Source organism: Adiantum capillus-veneris, chromosome 22 (genome assembly GCF_014529385.1).
Source record: "Adiantum capillus-veneris isolate H3 chromosome 22, ASM1452938v2, whole genome shotgun sequence".
NCBI classification, from domain to species: domain Eukaryota; kingdom Viridiplantae; phylum Streptophyta; class Polypodiopsida; order Polypodiales; family Pteridaceae; genus Adiantum; species Adiantum capillus-veneris.
In genome coordinates, this window is record NC_140952.1 from 38,077,366 (window position 1) to 38,094,731 (window position 17,366).

Consider the following 17,366-nt stretch of genomic DNA (forward strand, 5'->3'; position numbering starts at 1 on the left):
TTGGGGGCTGTTTTCTGTGGGTCTTTGACGCTGAAAATTTGCAGGTTAGGGCTGAAAACTGAGGTTCCTAGCTGAAAACTGATGGTCTTTCCGGGCCGAATCTGCTACTTCTTTAGGGGTTGAATCTGCTGGTCTTCATTGCTTGGAAATCACTGAAATTCTGCATAAGCTGGCATCCAAAAACGCTAAGGAAAACTTGTCCAAAAACGCTAGCAGTTGGAGAAAACGCTAGGGCTGTTGAACTTTCAAAAACGCTAGCTCCTGTGGGATGCTGCGGGAGGATCTGATGCAAAAACGTTATCTGTTGGGGCTTGTTGGCGATGGTGTGCTGGGGCAAAAACGCCAGGCAATGGCTGAGGAAGAAACGCTAGGATAGGGGGGATCTGCTCCTTGGAGGGAATCCACCAAGGCTTGGTCTTGCTGAGAAGTTGTCTGTTGAGGTTAGCTCTTGTTGCCTCTTCTGCCAAATAGTGCTATCTCTAGTTTGCTTATATAGAAACTTAGCAAAATTGCCCTACCTACTTTCCAACAAAAGTCACTTAAAATATAATAAGTAAAAAATGTCAAAAATAGGTAAAATAGGCTAAATGCACTGGAAAATTCCCCTGACTAATTCTGATGGGAATGCTTATGATCATGTTGTGTGCAACTAGAGGATATGCATCTACACTAAGTGACTGGGCATGCACGGTCTACGAATAGACTCAAAAAAGTGCCAGATCGCTTCTAAATCTAAACTGACTGGACTGACTAAACCCTGATCATGTTGTAGCTTGTCCACGGACACATAGGGTTGGATGCGAAAACTTGTTGGTATGCAGCTAGATGAGTCCAAGAGCGCTGCAGAGCACTTGTCGTTGTTTACAGGTACTTTGTCGCAGTTACAGGATTCAGGTTTGCCTCCTTTTGATGATAAGCTGAAAGCTATCTTGTTGCTTATGACCTTACCTGATTCATGGAAAACATTGGTGGTTTCATTGTCGAATAACCCCAACTTGACCTTTGATGGTGTTAGGGGTTCTATCTTGAATGAGGAAATCGAGAGGAAAGCAAGTGGAGAGGGAGGCAGCTCTGCCAACATGGTTAGAGGCAGGACAGAGAAGAAGAATGTCTATGCACAAAGGAGTAAGAGTAAGAGTAAAGAAAGGGGAAATGCCAGCAAAGGCAAGGATGATGTGACTTGCTATCAGCGTGGCAGGAAAGGTCACAAGAAACCCGATTGCAGGTACTACAAAGCCGAGTTAGAACTGAAAAAGAATTGCGGAGACAAAAAGAAAGAGAAGAAGGAAGTCAAGACAGATGCACACGACAGCTCAAAGGACAAAGAGAAGGCCAATGTGGCTTCTAGTGTTGTGATTGAGAAGCTGTCAGATGTAGAGGACATCTTGTGTGCCACTTTGTCAGATGATGATGCTTATGACCTTAATGCCCCTCTTAATGTTCATTCGCAGGACATACAGATTGTTAATATTCATTCACAGAACATGCAGATCACCAAGAGTGATCTTATTGATGCTTTGTTGACTGTCAATGATGCATTATCCCAGACTTGGATAGTTGATTCCGGTGCTTCATTTCATGTGACTCCTATCAAGGAGTGTTTCTCTACTTTTGATACAGGCAATCATGCGTGTTCCATTGAGAGTATTGACACTGTGCATCTCTCCATAGATGGCACAAATGAGCTTGTCTTGCATGATATTAGATATGTGTCAGGAATCAAGAAGAGTCTGCTTTCTGTTGGTCAGATGGATATGCATGGTTACAGCATCTTGTTTAAGAGAGGATCATGGAAAATGACTAAAGGCTCAAGGCTGATTGTAAAGGGCACAAAGAAAGGGACACTTTACTGCATGCATCGAAAGGCCACGTTAGGCAAGTTTCACTACAATAAAAACAGGTGCCTTCGACGCAAATTTCGACGCCGACTGTCGAAATGCATGTCCCTATGAAACAGTCGATATATGCGTCGATATCTACATTGATAAAGCCAGTTTCCGACGCCTATATCCACGCCTATATCGACGACCATAACCAAAAAAAAAAAAAAATCTTGAGCAGAGACTCTAAGGCCTCCAAGTCTACAGTCTCTCCGACGGCAACAAGATCATTCAATACATCATAAATGCTTTTCCGATATCCATTTGCCTTCTCCTTGCGTGTCGGGGCTCGATGCATTGCAAGATTCTACGTTTATTCAAAAACCAAAGTAATTAAGAATACATGATTCATCCCTCTTGGAAAAAAATGCCATAGCTAGGATTAAATTAGAAACTCACAAACTTGTAGCGAAAGGTGTTGAAGCCTCCGCTGCCAAGATAAGATGTGTCCCTCGTCTCCTTACGGCTCGCCGCGGCCAGACGCTGCTGTCTGAACCTCGTGTCCGTTGTCTCCTCCTCCTCCCTGATCTGCTACCACAACTCGTGTGAGATGCCCGTAGGCTTCGGCGAGCCCTGCTTGAAAGCCCGACGAGCTGCATCTCGACGATGTTTCACGGTGTCCCGTGCAACATTCGTGATCCACCTCCTCGGAACCTCTGTTGAACCCGGAGCAGGCCGATACTCTCTCAAGATGGTCTCCACTATATAATTGATTTTGTCGTGGTCCTGATGAGTCAAAGATGTCATGATGGTGCTAGAAAACTGCACCTCCGCGAGCTGGCGAACCTGCTGTCTCATCTCAGTCCCGACACTATCCATGTCAACCTGTCCATCTGGCCGTACAGTATAGACCTTGGAAGCACTAGGATCGTGTGCCCCCCAAGGTGTCCGAGATGTGCTAAGAGGTGTGTCGAGAGATGTGCCTGCGTCGGACGGGGGTCGTGAGTGAGAAGCGGTCGAAGCATTTGTGGACCCTCCTCCACAGCAACCACCACCTCTACCTGAAGATCGTCGAGTGTGCCTGTGAGGCGGAGATGCTGACGTACCCGCCTCTGCCGTACCCCTAGGTGTCAAAGCGGCCGTGATGAAAGACCTCGCAGACGTCGTACCCATAGGCGTCCCCCCCCCATAGGTGTCCGACCCTCGGGCCCACGACTCTCGTTCGACGCCACTCTTATTTCGGACCCTCGGCAACGCCACTCTTATACATGTATAGAACGATATTCGACGCGACCAAGCCGACCTTCGCGCAAGTGATGGCCATCTGGAAGATAACACTGGTGGCCTTGATAAATTGTCTTTCGAAGCGAGGCAGAATAGCGCACATCCAAAGACGGCCCGCAAATTGGACATGCATTGTATCCCGAAGTTGTAAGCCCTGCATATATTAAAGCATGATTCAGTACTACACAAAGTGCTGGCGAATAGCGAGAATTTTGTAAATCATCCACCAGTACCAGAAGCTTCACCAGTACCAGAAGCTTCACCGTATCCTAGCCAATCATGCATAGTCCACATAAGAAGTCTATGGATCCTTGCATGTTGTTGTCCTGCTGGTTCAACCGCATCTACTATGTCGATCCCATGCCATAACTCCTGGAGCTCGTCCACTAGTAATACGAGATAAACATCCATGTTTTTTGCTTTGAACTTACCAGGCACAATGAAACCTAATATTCCGATGATAAAAAGCAGTGTTCCAAAAAAGGAATATTAGGTTTGATTGTGCCTGGTAAGTTCAAGGGAAAAAACATGGATGTTTATCTCGCACCACTAGTGGACGAGCTCTAGGAGTTATGGCATGGGATCGATATAGCAGATGCGATTGAACCAGCGGGACGACAGCATGCAAGGTCCATAGACTTCTTATGTGGACTATGCATGATTGGCCAGGATACGGTGAAGCTTCTGGTAATGGTGGATGATTTACAAAATTCTCGCTATTCGTAAGCACTTTGTGTAGTACTGAATCATGCTTTAATATATGCAGGGCTTACAACTTCGGGATACAATGCATGTCCAATTTGCGGGCCGTCTTTGGATGTGCGCTATTCTGCCTCGCTTCGAAAGACAATTTATCAAGGCCACCAGTGTTATCTTCCAGATGGCCATCACTTGCGCGAAGGTCGGCTTGGTCGCGTCGAATATCGTTCTATGCATGTATAAGAGTGGCGTTGCCGAGGGTCCGAAATAAGAGTGGCGTCGAACGAGAGTCGTGGGCCCGAGGGTCGGACACCTATGGGGGGGGGGACGCCTATGGGTACGACGTCTGCGAGGTCTTTCATCACGGCCGCTTCGACACCTAGGGGTACGGCAGAGGCGGGTACGTCAGCATCTCCGCCTCACAGGCACACTCGCCAATCTCGGCGATCGTCAAGTAGAGGTGGTGGTTGCTGTGGAGAAGGGTCCACGGATGCTTTGACCCCTCCTCGCTCACGACCCCCGTCCGACGCATGCACACCTCTTGACACACCTCTTAGCACACCTCGGACACCTTGGGGGACACACGATCTTAGTGCCTCCAAGGTCTATATTGTACGGCCAGATGGACAGGTTGACATGGATAGTGTCGGGACTGAGATGAGACAGCGGGTTTGCCAGCTCGCGGAGATGTAGTTTTTTAGCACCATCATGACGTCTTGGACTCATCAGGACCACGAAAAAATCAATTATATAATTATATAGAGTGGAGACCATCCTGAGAGAGTATCGGCCTGCTCCGAGTTCAACAGAGGTTCCGAAAAGGTGGATCACGGATGTTGCACGGAACACCGTGAAACATCGTCGAGATGCAGCTTGTCTGGCTTTTAGGCAGGGCTCGCTGAAGCCTACGAGCATCTCACATGAGTCGTGGCAGCAGATCAGGGAGGAGGAGGAGGAGACAACGGACACGAGGTTCAAACAGCAGCGTCTGGCCGCGGCGAGCCGTAAAGAGACAAGGGGATCTCATCTTGGGAGCGAAGGCTTCGACACCTTTCGCTATGAGTTTGTGAGTTTCCAATCCAATCCTAGCTATGGCGTTTTTTTCAAAAGCGATGAATCATGTATTCTTAATTACTTTGGTTTTTGAATGAATGCAAAATCTTGTAATGCATCGAGCCCCGACAAACCAGGAGGAGACAGATGGATATCGGAGAGGCATTTATGATGTATTGAATGATCTTGCTGCCGCCGCAGAAGAGACTATAGACTGGGAGGCCTTAGAGTCTCGCTGATCGATCGAGGTGAGACGTTTGATCGAGACAAATAATATGTGTCAGTTGACTTAATTAATTAAGTATATCTGAAGTAATATCATACTAATTTTGTGACTTGTCCCTTTATGTGCAGGTTGTGACGCGCGAGTCATCAGTGGTTTTTCTATATATGTTTTGTGAGACACAGACACATCTCTGTGTTTCTTTCTTGTTTAGACATGTACATATAGGTGTTGATCATGGTTTTGGTTATGGTTTTGGTTATAGTTATGGTTATGGTTATGGTTATGGTTATGGTTATGGCTAGTTTTGATCATGGTTTTGGACATGGTTATATATTGTTTTGGACAGGTTTGTTTTGCACAAGTGTTGATCATGGTTTTGGTTATGGTAATTATGCAGGAATTTAACGAACTTTATGGTTATGGTTTTGGTTTTGGTTATGGTTATGGTTATCGTTATGGTTATGGTTATGGTTTTGGTTATGCACAAAGTTCGTTATGAAGTTCAATTCGTTTTTACTTTCATTTCTTCCATCAAGTTGTGCTTTAAATCTCATGTGAGATCCTACATGGATATCATGTAGGAGACGTATATATGGTTTTTTTTTTTTAAAGTTTATGTTAAAACGAAGAGAACTCTGTCGAAATTTATGCGGGAGCACGGTTAATTTTGGTGCTGCTCGCTTTCTTGGGCAGAGGACATGCAGTCTGGCTGTGGTTATGTCCATCTTTTCACTGGGCACAGCCACAGGCCAGACTGCCTGTCCTCTGCCCAAGATTTTATTTTTTTTTATGGTCGTCGATATAGGCGTGGATATAGGCGTTGCAATATGCGTCGAAAACTGGCTTTATCGATGTAGATATCGACGCATATATCGACTGTTTCATAGGGACATGCATTTCGACGCAGTTTTCGACGGCCGACGTCAAAATCTGCGTCGAAGGCACCTATTTTTGTTGTAGTGATGGAGTTATGGCACAAGAGGCTTGGCCATATGAGCCAAAAGGACCTTTCTAAGCTTTGTACTTTGAACAAGCTTGATACTAAAGGCACAAAGCTTGACTTTTGTAATGAATGTCAATATGGCAAGCAAGTAAAGCGTTCTTATTACTCCGGTGTGTCTCGTAAATCTTGTGTGCTTGATCTTGTACATTTTGATGTATGTAGCATGCCTACTAAGTCTATGGGAGGTGCATACTATTTTGTCTCCTTTGTTGATGATTATTCTAGGAAAATTTAGGTTTCTTTGCTTAAATCTAAGGATGAAGCCTTTGCTGCGTTTAAGAAATTTCATGCATTTGTGACGACCCAAACAGGTAGAAAGCTGAAATACTTACGTACGAACAATGGGAAGGAGTTCACAAGTACTGAATTTAACAAATTTTGTGAAAATTTGGGCATTAAGAGGAAGCTTACTGTGCCATACAACCTCTCTTCTAATGGTGTGGCTGAAAGATTCAATAGGACACTTTGTGAGAGGGTGAGATGCATACTGTCCACAGCTAATCTCTCTCATGGATTTTGGGGAGAAGCTTTGAAAACTGCAGTGCATATATGCAATCGATCCCCTCACATGTCTTTGAAAGATGACATCCCTGAAGAGGTTTGGTTTGGCAAGCCTGATTCATATGATCACTTACACATTTTTGGTTGCGAAGCTTTTGTGCATATTAGACCTGAGTTGAGTAGCAAACTAAATGCCAAGTCCATTAAAGGCCTTTTCATGGGATATCGTGAAGAAGGCGAAATGGGTTACACAATTTGGTTACCTCAGCTCAAAAGGGTTGTGCGCAGCCGGGATGTTGTTTTTAATGAGGCAAGGCTGCTTCAAAACAATTGTGCCTCAAAGCATGACCATAAAAGGTCAAATTTCAGCATGACCAGCCACCTGTTAGGCCTATTCTTGACCCTCATGATGCACCACATATGGCTGAAAATGTAGATGATCTAGTGGTGTTGGAGCCAGATGATGTTGGACAGCAAATTGAGGCTCCTAAAGGGCATTTGCAGCCACGAAACAATGCTGAAAATGGTGTTGAAAATGATGTACAACAGCCCATTGTTGATGATTTTCTCATGCCACCTGATGTAGACCCATTACCGGATAATGTGGATCATTGGGTGAGGCGGTCTACTCGTCCAAGACGGACTATGAGTAGATATGACCCCTCTTTGCATTACATTATGTTGACAGATGAGGGAGAGCATCTTACGTATAAAGAGGCAAAGACATGTGAGCACAGCGACAAGTGGAAGCTTGCTATGCAGGAAGAGATTAAAGCTTTGCATGCTAATCATACTTTGGATTTGGTGGAATTGCCCAAAGGAAGGAACGCTATTCCTAACAAATGGGTGTAAAAAAATCAAGACAGTTGATGCAAAACCCAAGTATAAGGCAAGGCTGGTTGCAAAGGGATATGTTCAAACCAAGGGCATAGACTTTCAAGAAGTGTTCTCTCCTGTAGTGAAGATGACCACTTTGCGTGTATTGTTTGCCATAGTGGCTGCCCTTGATTTGGAATTGGACCAAATGGATGTACATACCGCTTTCTTGCATGGTGATGTGAAGGAAGAGCTTTACATGAAGCAACCCGAGGGTTTTGTTATTCCTGGCAAGGAACATTTGGTATGTATGCTCAATAGAAGCTTGTATGGGCTGAAACAATCATGTAGACAATGGTACAAGAAGTTTGACCGCTTCATGCTCAAGCATGGTTATAAAAGAAGCCATACAGACCATTGTTTGTATATCAAACGTGATGAGGATGGCAGCCCTATCATTCTTGTGCTCTATGTGGATAATATGTTAATAGCTGCAAAGAAAAGAAGCACTGTTGATGCTCTTAAAGAGCAGCTGAAATCTGCATTTTCAATGAAAGACCTTGGGGCAGCTGAACATATACTTGGAGTAAGGGTTAGAACATATACTTGGCGTGCCATTACAGCCATATGTCAAAATCTCCAAGGATGATTGCCACAAGTCAAAGGAAAAAGCCAATGACATGCAAAGTGTGTCTTACGCTTCAGCTTGTGGTTCACATATGTATGCTATAGTTGCTACTAGGCCTGACATAGCCCATGCAGTGGGAGTTGTGAGCCGGTTTATAGCTAATCCGGGTAGGTTGCAATGGGATGCAGTGAAGTCCATTATGAGGTACTTGAAAGGGACTAAAAACAAATGCCTTTGCTATGATAAAGGACCATTGGAGTTGAAAGGATTTTGTGACTCTGACATGGCTGGTGATCTGGATACACGGAAATCCACAAGTGGTTATGTGTTTACTCTTGCAAGAGGTGCTGTTTCATGGTGTTCTAGATTGCAAAAGATCGTTGCATTGTCTACTACAGAGGCTGAATATATTTCAACCACTGAGGCTTCCAAAGAGGCCATTTGGTTTGCCTAACAAGGCACCTATGCTTGGTTGTGATAGTCAGAGTGCCACATGTCTGGCAAAGAATGCCATGTTTTATGCACGCACAAAGCATATTAATGTGCGGTATCACTTCATTCGAGAATGGCTTGAGGATGGCCTTATTACATTGGTTAAGGTCCATACATCATAGTTACCAAGAACGGCAGTCGGAACGCGAAACGAGGAACGGGAACGCCCATAAATTTGCCATTCCCTGTTTAGAGCACTCACGTTCGTAACACGAAACGGGGTTCGGAACGGGAAATGGGAACGCAGAACGGGGCACGGAGTCATGAAAACTACCATTCCCTATTACTATGCCATACATCACAAAATCCAACAGATACTCTCACTAAGTGCTTATCCAAAGCACAACATCAGCTATGCGTACAGATGGTGGGAGTCACGTAGCGTAAAGGCGCCATTTATGCCTTTAAGTGGGAGGTTGTTGGGTTAGAGGCCCAAATGGCCAGCCCAAATGACTCGTTTTGTGTATATTTTTAAAGGTTACTAACCTTTGGCCAAGTTCACATTGAACTTGGCCTCTAACTTAAAAATGGTCCTATACTTTAATAAAGGGAATGAGAGCCCAATCTTTTACTCTCAACTTATTCCCCTTTCAAGGTATCGTGCAGCCTCTCTCTCTCTCTCCTACTTCGATTTCTAGCGCCCCGTCTCTGCAGACCAGCGTCTCCTCTCCAAGCCTTAAGCCTTGCACATCTTCTCGTGCTCTTATCACTTGCACACATTGCTGCGCACTCATCATCGAGGTGAGGACATGTAGTACCAAGTCGTTCATGCGTTGTTCTCTCTGGGCCTCACGCTCTAGCTCCAAAGAAGCCTTTCTTTCTTCGATCGCTTCCCTTCTTGCGTCGGCCGCCAAGCGCGCTTGCACAAGCTCACGCTCAATAGTAGCCTTTCTTTCTTCGGGCCGCCAAGCGAGCTTGCTCCAAGTCGGCCTTTCTTGCCGCTTTTTTTTCTTTCCGTTCCTCGGCCGCCAAGCGATTGCGATCTTGTTTGTCTTGGCGATCACGCTCTGCGGCAATGCGAGTCGCCTCTTGCTATGCCATCATGTCCATCATCGACTTAACCAAAGCCTCCATGGGGTTTGGTGCAATTCCTGGCTTAGATGGCGAAGGGGGAGGGTCGGGAAAACCTCCCTGTTGCTGAAATTCTTCTTCACTACTTTCTTGCCCATCACTCTCATGCCCGGTATCCATTCCGCTTCGGGTGATGACCATGCACTGAAATTGTGGGTTGTTAAGTTCACGAGGAACTTGGATTCTTGTGGGTCTTGGGTGCTTGGGTTCTTGAGGGTCTTGAGTTCTTGAGGTTCTTGGGTTCTTCTTTCTCTTGCAATCTGTGTTAGAGAAGGATCTTCTCTTCACCCGAGTTCTGCTCTTTTCCGCGGGCGCACCCCTTGGCGGCCTTGCGCTCACACCAAGGTTGCTTTTTCCCACCTCACGTCGATTGGCTGGCCGCTAAGTGCACGGTCCGCTCTCAATGAGTGAAAAGAGACACAAGGGGAGGCTGGACAGCCCTTCTTTCCTGGGATTCCTGTCACTCTTCAAAAACAAGATTAGGAATCGATACGCACAAGCGAACTTGGATTCGTGCGACCGCAACAAGCAAAAGAAATTATGTAGTTCTTTCCTTGAGTGATACAGAACACTGCCAAAGCTCTGCAACGGAATGAATGTTTGAACTTTGCTCAAGATGAGTGCTCCGAACTGTGCTCAAGGTTCCTTTTACTTACAGAAGGAAGAACCTTCCGTTCCTTTAGTGAGAGAGTGCAATGGACACAAACAAAGTGAATGGACACTGTGAATGGAAGTGCATGAGACTAAGAGATAGAGAAGAGAATACGACACCAGACACGTTGTAAAACCCTCCTCCGAAGGCCCCACTCTCTATGGCAAGAGCGGTCTACTTATGATTGCACGAATCTCTACAATGCTGGGACTTGCCGACAATGTCGACAACGATGAGGACAACGACGAGACAGGCTGAAATCTGAAAATGCTAATGGTTGAAATCTGCAAATCTAACGCAGATGCTAAACTCTGCGTTTTCCGGGCTGAATCTACAAACTTCGCTGGATCTGACCGTGCGGCGAGGATCTGCTGTAGGAAGGTGAGATCTACGAGGTTCGGGGGTTCTTCTCCAATGTCTGACTGCTGAAATATGAAAACGCTGAGGCTTCTTGGTGTTCCGTCGTGGTGAATCTGCAAAACGCCGGGGCTGATCTGCAACAAAAAACGCTAGGGCTGAATTCTGCTATCTTGTGAAATCTGCTAGGAATCTGCTGGTGCAATGCTAACGCTAAGGGATCTGCTGTCTTGTGGTCGCAGAGGCTGCTCTGCAATGCAAAAACGCCAAGGCTGATTTGGAATTGGAAACGCTAGGGTCTCCTGCTAATGCTGAAAACGCTAGCCTAACGGGGGGTCTTGCTGAGAAGGTGCCTGTTGAACTAAGTTCCTGCTGCCTCTTCTACCAAAAAGTGCTAGCTTTGGTTTGCTTATATATTATCTTATTAAAATTTCCCTACCTAGTTCCCAACAAAAGTCATTTAATAAATAAGTGAAAAATGTCAAAAATAAAATTTCCCTGATGAATTCTGATGGAAATACTGATGATCATGCTGTGTGCAACCGGAGGATATGCATCTAATCTAAGTGTCTGGACATGCACGGTCTGCGAACAGACTCACAAAAGTGCCAGATCACTTCCTATTCTAGACTGACTTGACTGAACTGAACCCTGGTCATGCTGTAGCTTGTCCACGTACACATAGGGTTAGATGTGCCACGTGACGCATGCGATACTTGAACTTCATAAAGGTCTGCAATGCTTTCTTCTTTGGGCCGCCCCGAAAGCGACACAAAGTCATCTTCAATGCTTCTACTTCGTCTAGAGTCTTGCGTCTACCTTCTTTAAGAATCTCCGATGCTGAAAATTCCTGAAACCACTTCCAACACAAAAACATGAACATACTTATTCCATGTAAAGTGACTGGAAAAAATCTTGTCTTCTCTAAAAACTGTGCATGCACTGTAGATGAACAAATAGACGGAGTGTCAACCCATTCATCCAAGGCATGCAAACAATGAGATCAAATCTTTTCTTTCTGATCTAAATCAATCAATTGTGGCAATTCACAACAGAATTCATGTGCTCTTTCTACAACTGTGTCTGTACCAAGGAAGAGACATGGAATGTGACTTCCTTGAATGCATACTTTTCAGCTTTTCATGAATAATCCGCATACATCCGCGCTTATTCATGAGTGAAACGTGCTCAACGTACAATATGTCATGCCTAGGAAAAGGGATCACATAAAGACTTTGACTAAAATACAAGAAAGCATCACGAATGAAACACTCAAACAATGCGTACTGACTAATCATGTGAATACATAATACTTCCTATGAGGGTTCCTTGGACCTAGGCTAGAGAGCCAAGATCGGTTCTTCCTGAGGGGGTTCTTGGGACCTAGGCTCGAGAGCCAAGATCGGATCTTCGTGATTGATCGAATCTGCAATGGGGTTAGCTTCACTAGAGAAAGTATCAACTAACACATCATCAAGCAAATCATCACGCTCGTGAGAAATCACATCTTGATCACCATGCAAATCATCATGCTTGTCATTGTCATCCAAATCATCGTGCTTATGTGTCACAAACAAGAGCGCATAACAATATAAAATACATTCGGATAAATAGGATTTATCACTTATTATTGAAGCCAAAGGATATAGAGAGAAATAGATAGAGAGAGAGATAGAGAGTGAGAAGATCGACAGAGTACTGGGGACCAGAAGATGGATTGGTCCTCCCCTCGTAATAGTATCTTTATTACTGAGGAGAAGTCTATACAAGCACTTGAACCGAACATATTATTACCACGTTCGTTCTACAATATGACTTGATGGTTCTCGGAAGACTCAGCTTCTGATTCCTAGGGAAAAACCTATTTCAAGGAACTTCCGTTCCTTATTCCAAATCCTTGAGAACCAAGGTTCTCGCCTCTGGATCTCACCTACCAGACTCAGGGCATGATGTCACAAAGTGATGACGTGGAGGACAGCAGAAACTAATTTTTGCCAGAAACCCTAAAATTCCTATAAACCCTAATTTCTGCCAGAAACCTAATTTTCGAAAATCGCGGAGGCTGAAAATTTAAAAAAAATCTTTTTTTTTTTTGGAAAATGATGAGCGACGCGAATTTTGCTTTTTTTTTTTTTAAAGAGAAAAGACTCTCTAAGAGAGAGAGAACTAATGCTTTTTATTTTAAAAGCTTTTGGGGCTCTGCTTTTGGGCATCCCTTGTATCTTTAAATAAGTGGTGAGGGCTTCACTTCTCAGAGCATCTGGACGCAGAGTCTGAGAGTAAAACCCTAGCCACTCTCTTGTACTTTGATCTGATTAATATAAAAGAAATACCGAAAGGGACGCAAGTCTTTGGGGCCAATATCTCTAGGCACGGAACTCCGCCGCGCCACTGCAAATCTATTGTGATCTGTGAATTGTTTTGAAGTGGTTATTTGGTGCTGTCACGGTTGATTCTTGACTTGGAGTGTCTAAGTCTGTTACAGTGGTATCAGAGCACGGCCGATTTCTCTTCTACGGGAAATTCGATCCCCGAATTTTTTTCCGCGGCACCTATGGCTTCAAGCAATGATCAGTCGACTCCCTCTGCATCTGGAGATGCGAGCTGGGATCACAACGAAGATTCAGACAGAGAGTATGGCCCGCCTCGGCCTACTCAGGCGAGCAAAGAGAGATGGAGCGTTGTCAATTGATTGGTGATGCAACAAAGATGATGCTCAATTTTGCCAAGCACCTGAAGATGGCAAAATATATGAACCAAACCTCTTTGGAAGAGGTACAGATGGAGTGGCAGAGAACCACAACACCACTCCCGAAACCCGCTCTAAAGAAACCTTCTGCCTCCAAGAAAATTTATGGAGAAGGAACTGGAGAACGTGGTTGATGCACCGATTGCTCAGCTTTTTGACGCGCAAAAGAAAGCCAAAAAGCACGGCAAAAAGCAGAAGAAAAGCACTCACTTTCCAGGTTATTTGGGTCGTCAATCGACTTTTGACAAGGCAAAGAAACAGAAGAAGCGTGTTCGATTTGAAGGAGTACCTAGTTCTTCTTCTTCTTCTTCTTCTTATAGTTCTTCTAGCTCCTCGGATTCGAGCGAAGAAGACAGAAAAGGTAAAAAGCGAAGCAAGAAACAAACCTTCGGAAAGGGCAAGAAAAAGGCAAAGAAGGCTACATCTCGCCCAGAGACTGACAATTCTACTGAGGACTCGTCTACAGAAAGCTCAGATTCCGATGACGGAAAGTTTTATGCGAACAAGAAGAATTTTTACAAAGCAAACCAGTATGACTTTCTCGAAGATAAAAGCAAGAAAGTCCGAGAGTTTAAGGAAGGTGGCCACTCGATCAAGTTTGATACTTTTCAGGATACTCAGATGCTTTGAAGGCTTTGTCTTTTATACAACAGTTTGACATCGCTTTCGCGGGAGGACTCTATTCAGAGCACTCCAAGATGCGGAGAGCTGCCTCTTACTTTAAGAGGAATGCTCGTACTTGGTGGTCCACGCTTCTTTTAAACAAGACTACGCCAGTTAAATGGCTGAAATTTAAGAAGCTTTTTATTTCTTCTTGGTTGACGCAAGAATATGAACGAGATATACGAGCTGCTTGGAACCATCTTCGGATGACCAAGAAAGATACAATCAATGCTTATTGTGAAAGATTCTGGAGCTCTTTTCTACCCGCCTCTTCATTCAAGACGATCTCCTTCAGAGAACAGATTGAGCGGTTTACCTCGGGTCTACCTACAGAGATCCGAGATCACTACTTGGAACAGAAGTCAGCTTCTATTCAGGAGTTGATGAGTAATGCGAAGCGGGGCTTTGCCATTCACTCTGGCAATCTGACCTACCCCACAGATGAGGCCATGACACAACGAGCCGGACAAGAGAAAAAAGGATGCACGACCCAAGCCTACTCCTGAGGAGAGAGCTCGCTTCATCAGAGAGGGGATGTGCTTTGGATGCGGGGAACATGGACATATCTCCACGAAGTGCCCTAAAAAGGCACAGAGAGAACAGCATGATAAAGACGACGACAGGCCTCAGAGTTCGAGAGCAGCTGAGGAACGTGGCAGAAAAGGCAGATAGAAAAACAGAACTGGTACCACATGGCGTGGGACCTGCACCGAATCTAATGAATGAAAGTACAAACTTTGCCACTTTTGGGGCAAAGTGAAGGATCAGGAAGCTCTTTTGAAGGAGCCAAGGCCAACTTCTTTTCACTTGGAATTGGCGGCTCGATTTGGAAATTACGCCCGACAGACTGACGCCACAGGCGGAGGTAGTTCGACTGGCACCCGGATGGGATGTTGCCATTACACCGAGCATTGGCAAACTTCGTTTGCAATGACAGGGGTGTTCAGGGCACGCGAGTGACGTTCTACTCAGGATCCCTTGGTACCACAAGAACTACGCCGTGGTTGACTACCGGGCCGAGAAAGCGACTTTCATAAATGAAGGGCTTAGAGATTGTACTTGACGAACTTCAGTTTCTTACTCACTCTTTGGGAGAGAACTGAACGATGGATAAAGGTTGAATATGTTTTGACCTGATCAAAAGAACGCGAAGATTTTTCTCCACACTCATGCGGATTGCTTTTCAGAGGGCCTGAAGATCAAACCATTGATCTGATACCTAGAAGCACGCATCGAATTGGCCACCTTATCGTGTGAGCCGATACAGAATGAAAAGATTATGAACCCAATGAAAGACCTCTTGGAAAAGCGTCTTTTCCAGCCTAGTACTTCACCGTATTGCTCTCTAATGTTGTTGGTTTTGAAGAAAGACAGATCTTGGAGAATGTGCATCGATTATAGCGCTCTCAACAAAATCACCATCAAGAACAGATTTCCGATTCATAGGATCGATGATATACTTGACTTGGTTACAGGGATCCTCGTGCTTTAGCAAGATTGACTTGAAGAGTGTCAGCAGCAGAAGTGCAAATGGACCCGGCCAAGATAGAGACTATCCGTGATTGGCCCGATTTGAGGAATGTCCATGAAGTTAGAAGCTTCTTGGGACTGTGTTCGTACTACAGGCAATTCATACGAAAGTTTGCAGACGTTGCTTCCCCTTTGCATACCTTGACACAGAAAGGAGTACCTTTTTCGTGCGGACCCACAAAGGTGACTGCCTTTCGGACATTGAAAGAGAAATTGACTACGGGACCTATTTTGACATTGCCGGACTTGCAAAAGTCTTTTGAAGTATATTGTGATGCTTGTGGTCGTAGTCTGGGTGCGGTCTTGATGCAAGAAGGCCATGTCATAGCTTACGAGAGCCGTTTGTTCTCTAGGTCGGAGATGACAGCACAGATCTATGAGAAAGAGCTTTTGGCGGTTATCCATGCTTTTACTCAGTGGCGGCATTACCTACTCGGAGCGGATTTTACTGTCTTTACAGACCATCAGAGTTTGCGCTACTTCTTGTCACAGAAGCAGCTTTCAGAAAAGCAGATGCGGTTGGCGAACATCTTGTCACAGTTCCACTTCCAGATTGTCCATGTGCAGGGACAGAAGAATGTGGTGGCAGATGCTTTGTCTCGGAAACCGTTGGTTCTGGCTATTTCCGCGATACATCATAGGAGCTTCGAGGATATGGTCGATCAGTATGCCACAGTTACAGATTTTGCAGATATTTTCACACGGATACGGGATGGGGAGACAGTAGCGGGATACTCCCTTTGGGAAGGCTACTTGATGAGAAAGACCATGTTGTGCGTTACACAGCCGTTGAGGAATAAGGTTATGATTGAATGCCACTATCCACCTTTTACCGGTCACCGCGGCATTGCTACCACCATGAAAGGGGTAGAGAGATACTTCTTTTGGCCGTGACTCAAAAAGGACGTGGAAGAGTTGTGCGCAATATGCCAGAAGGTCAAGTTTGACAGGCATAAGACACAGGAATTGTTACAGCCTTTACCCATACCCACCCGCCCCTCGGAAAATATTGAAATGGATTTCATTTTTGATCTCCCGAGAACACAGAATGATCACGATGATTTTCCGATTACATGGCACGTCTGTGACGATTGTCTCAGACAGAGATCCCAGATTTATGAGTTTGTTTTGGAAGGCAATTTGGGAGAACATTGGCACGCGGTTGCAGTTCTCCTCATCGTTCCACTTGCAGACTGACGGGCAATTTGAGATTGCCAATTCAGTGATTTTAGATTTATTGAAGTCTTGTCTATCGGATCAGAAGACTCAATGGGAAAAGAACTTACCTTTGGTGGAATTTGCCTACAATAACACGATACACTCTTCGACGCGCAAGACGCCATGTGAGATTGTTGAAAGTGCTGCGAAGGTTCCATCCTTCCTGAGCACGAAAGATTAGATTTTTGAAGCGGATGAATATTCGCTAGATTTGGATACGGCTTTTGCCAAGGTTCGCGAGACTTTGCAGGAGTCTCGAGAACGACACAAAAAGGCAACGGATCGCCATCGTCGCGACTTGAAACTCAAGGAGGATGATTGGGTGCTCTTACTTTTGAGAAGGCACGCCTACGAAAGAAAAAGGGAAAGGAGAGGCTTTTTCCAAAGCTTAGTATGCGATACTACGGACCTTTCCAGATCACTGACAAGATAAATGATGTCTCCTTCCGACTGAAACTGCCAGATACTTGGAGGATTCATAATGCATTGCATGTGAGTCTGTTGAACCCTGTTAAGGGTGATGTGCCTGATGATGGGGAGCCTGATGAGCAACCCGAAGTAGAAGAAAACGAGGAGATCCTTGTTCCTGAACAGATTTTGGCAC

The 17,366-nt window shown here is 45.1% G+C and overlaps 1 protein-coding gene across 4 annotated transcripts in view; it reads left to right on the top strand.

The window, feature by feature from the left end:
- The window catches only part of LOC147429181 (F-box/kelch-repeat protein At5g15710-like), a 78,151-nt gene that overhangs the window by 40,127 nt on the left and 20,658 nt on the right, over positions 1 to 17,366 (top strand). Inside the window, exon 2 of one of the 4 annotated variants that reach the window (XM_086495303.1) lies at positions 5,211 to 5,253. The exons of 2 other annotated variants lie outside the window; for them this stretch is intronic. In XM_086495303.1, the coding sequence (XP_086351429.1) occupies positions 5,211 to 5,253 (43 nt within the window). Of the gene's footprint in view, positions 1 to 5,210; positions 5,254 to 5,285; positions 5,308 to 17,366 lie in introns of those variants that run through there. One more of the 4 variants, XM_086495302.1, reaches the window with a different exon arrangement.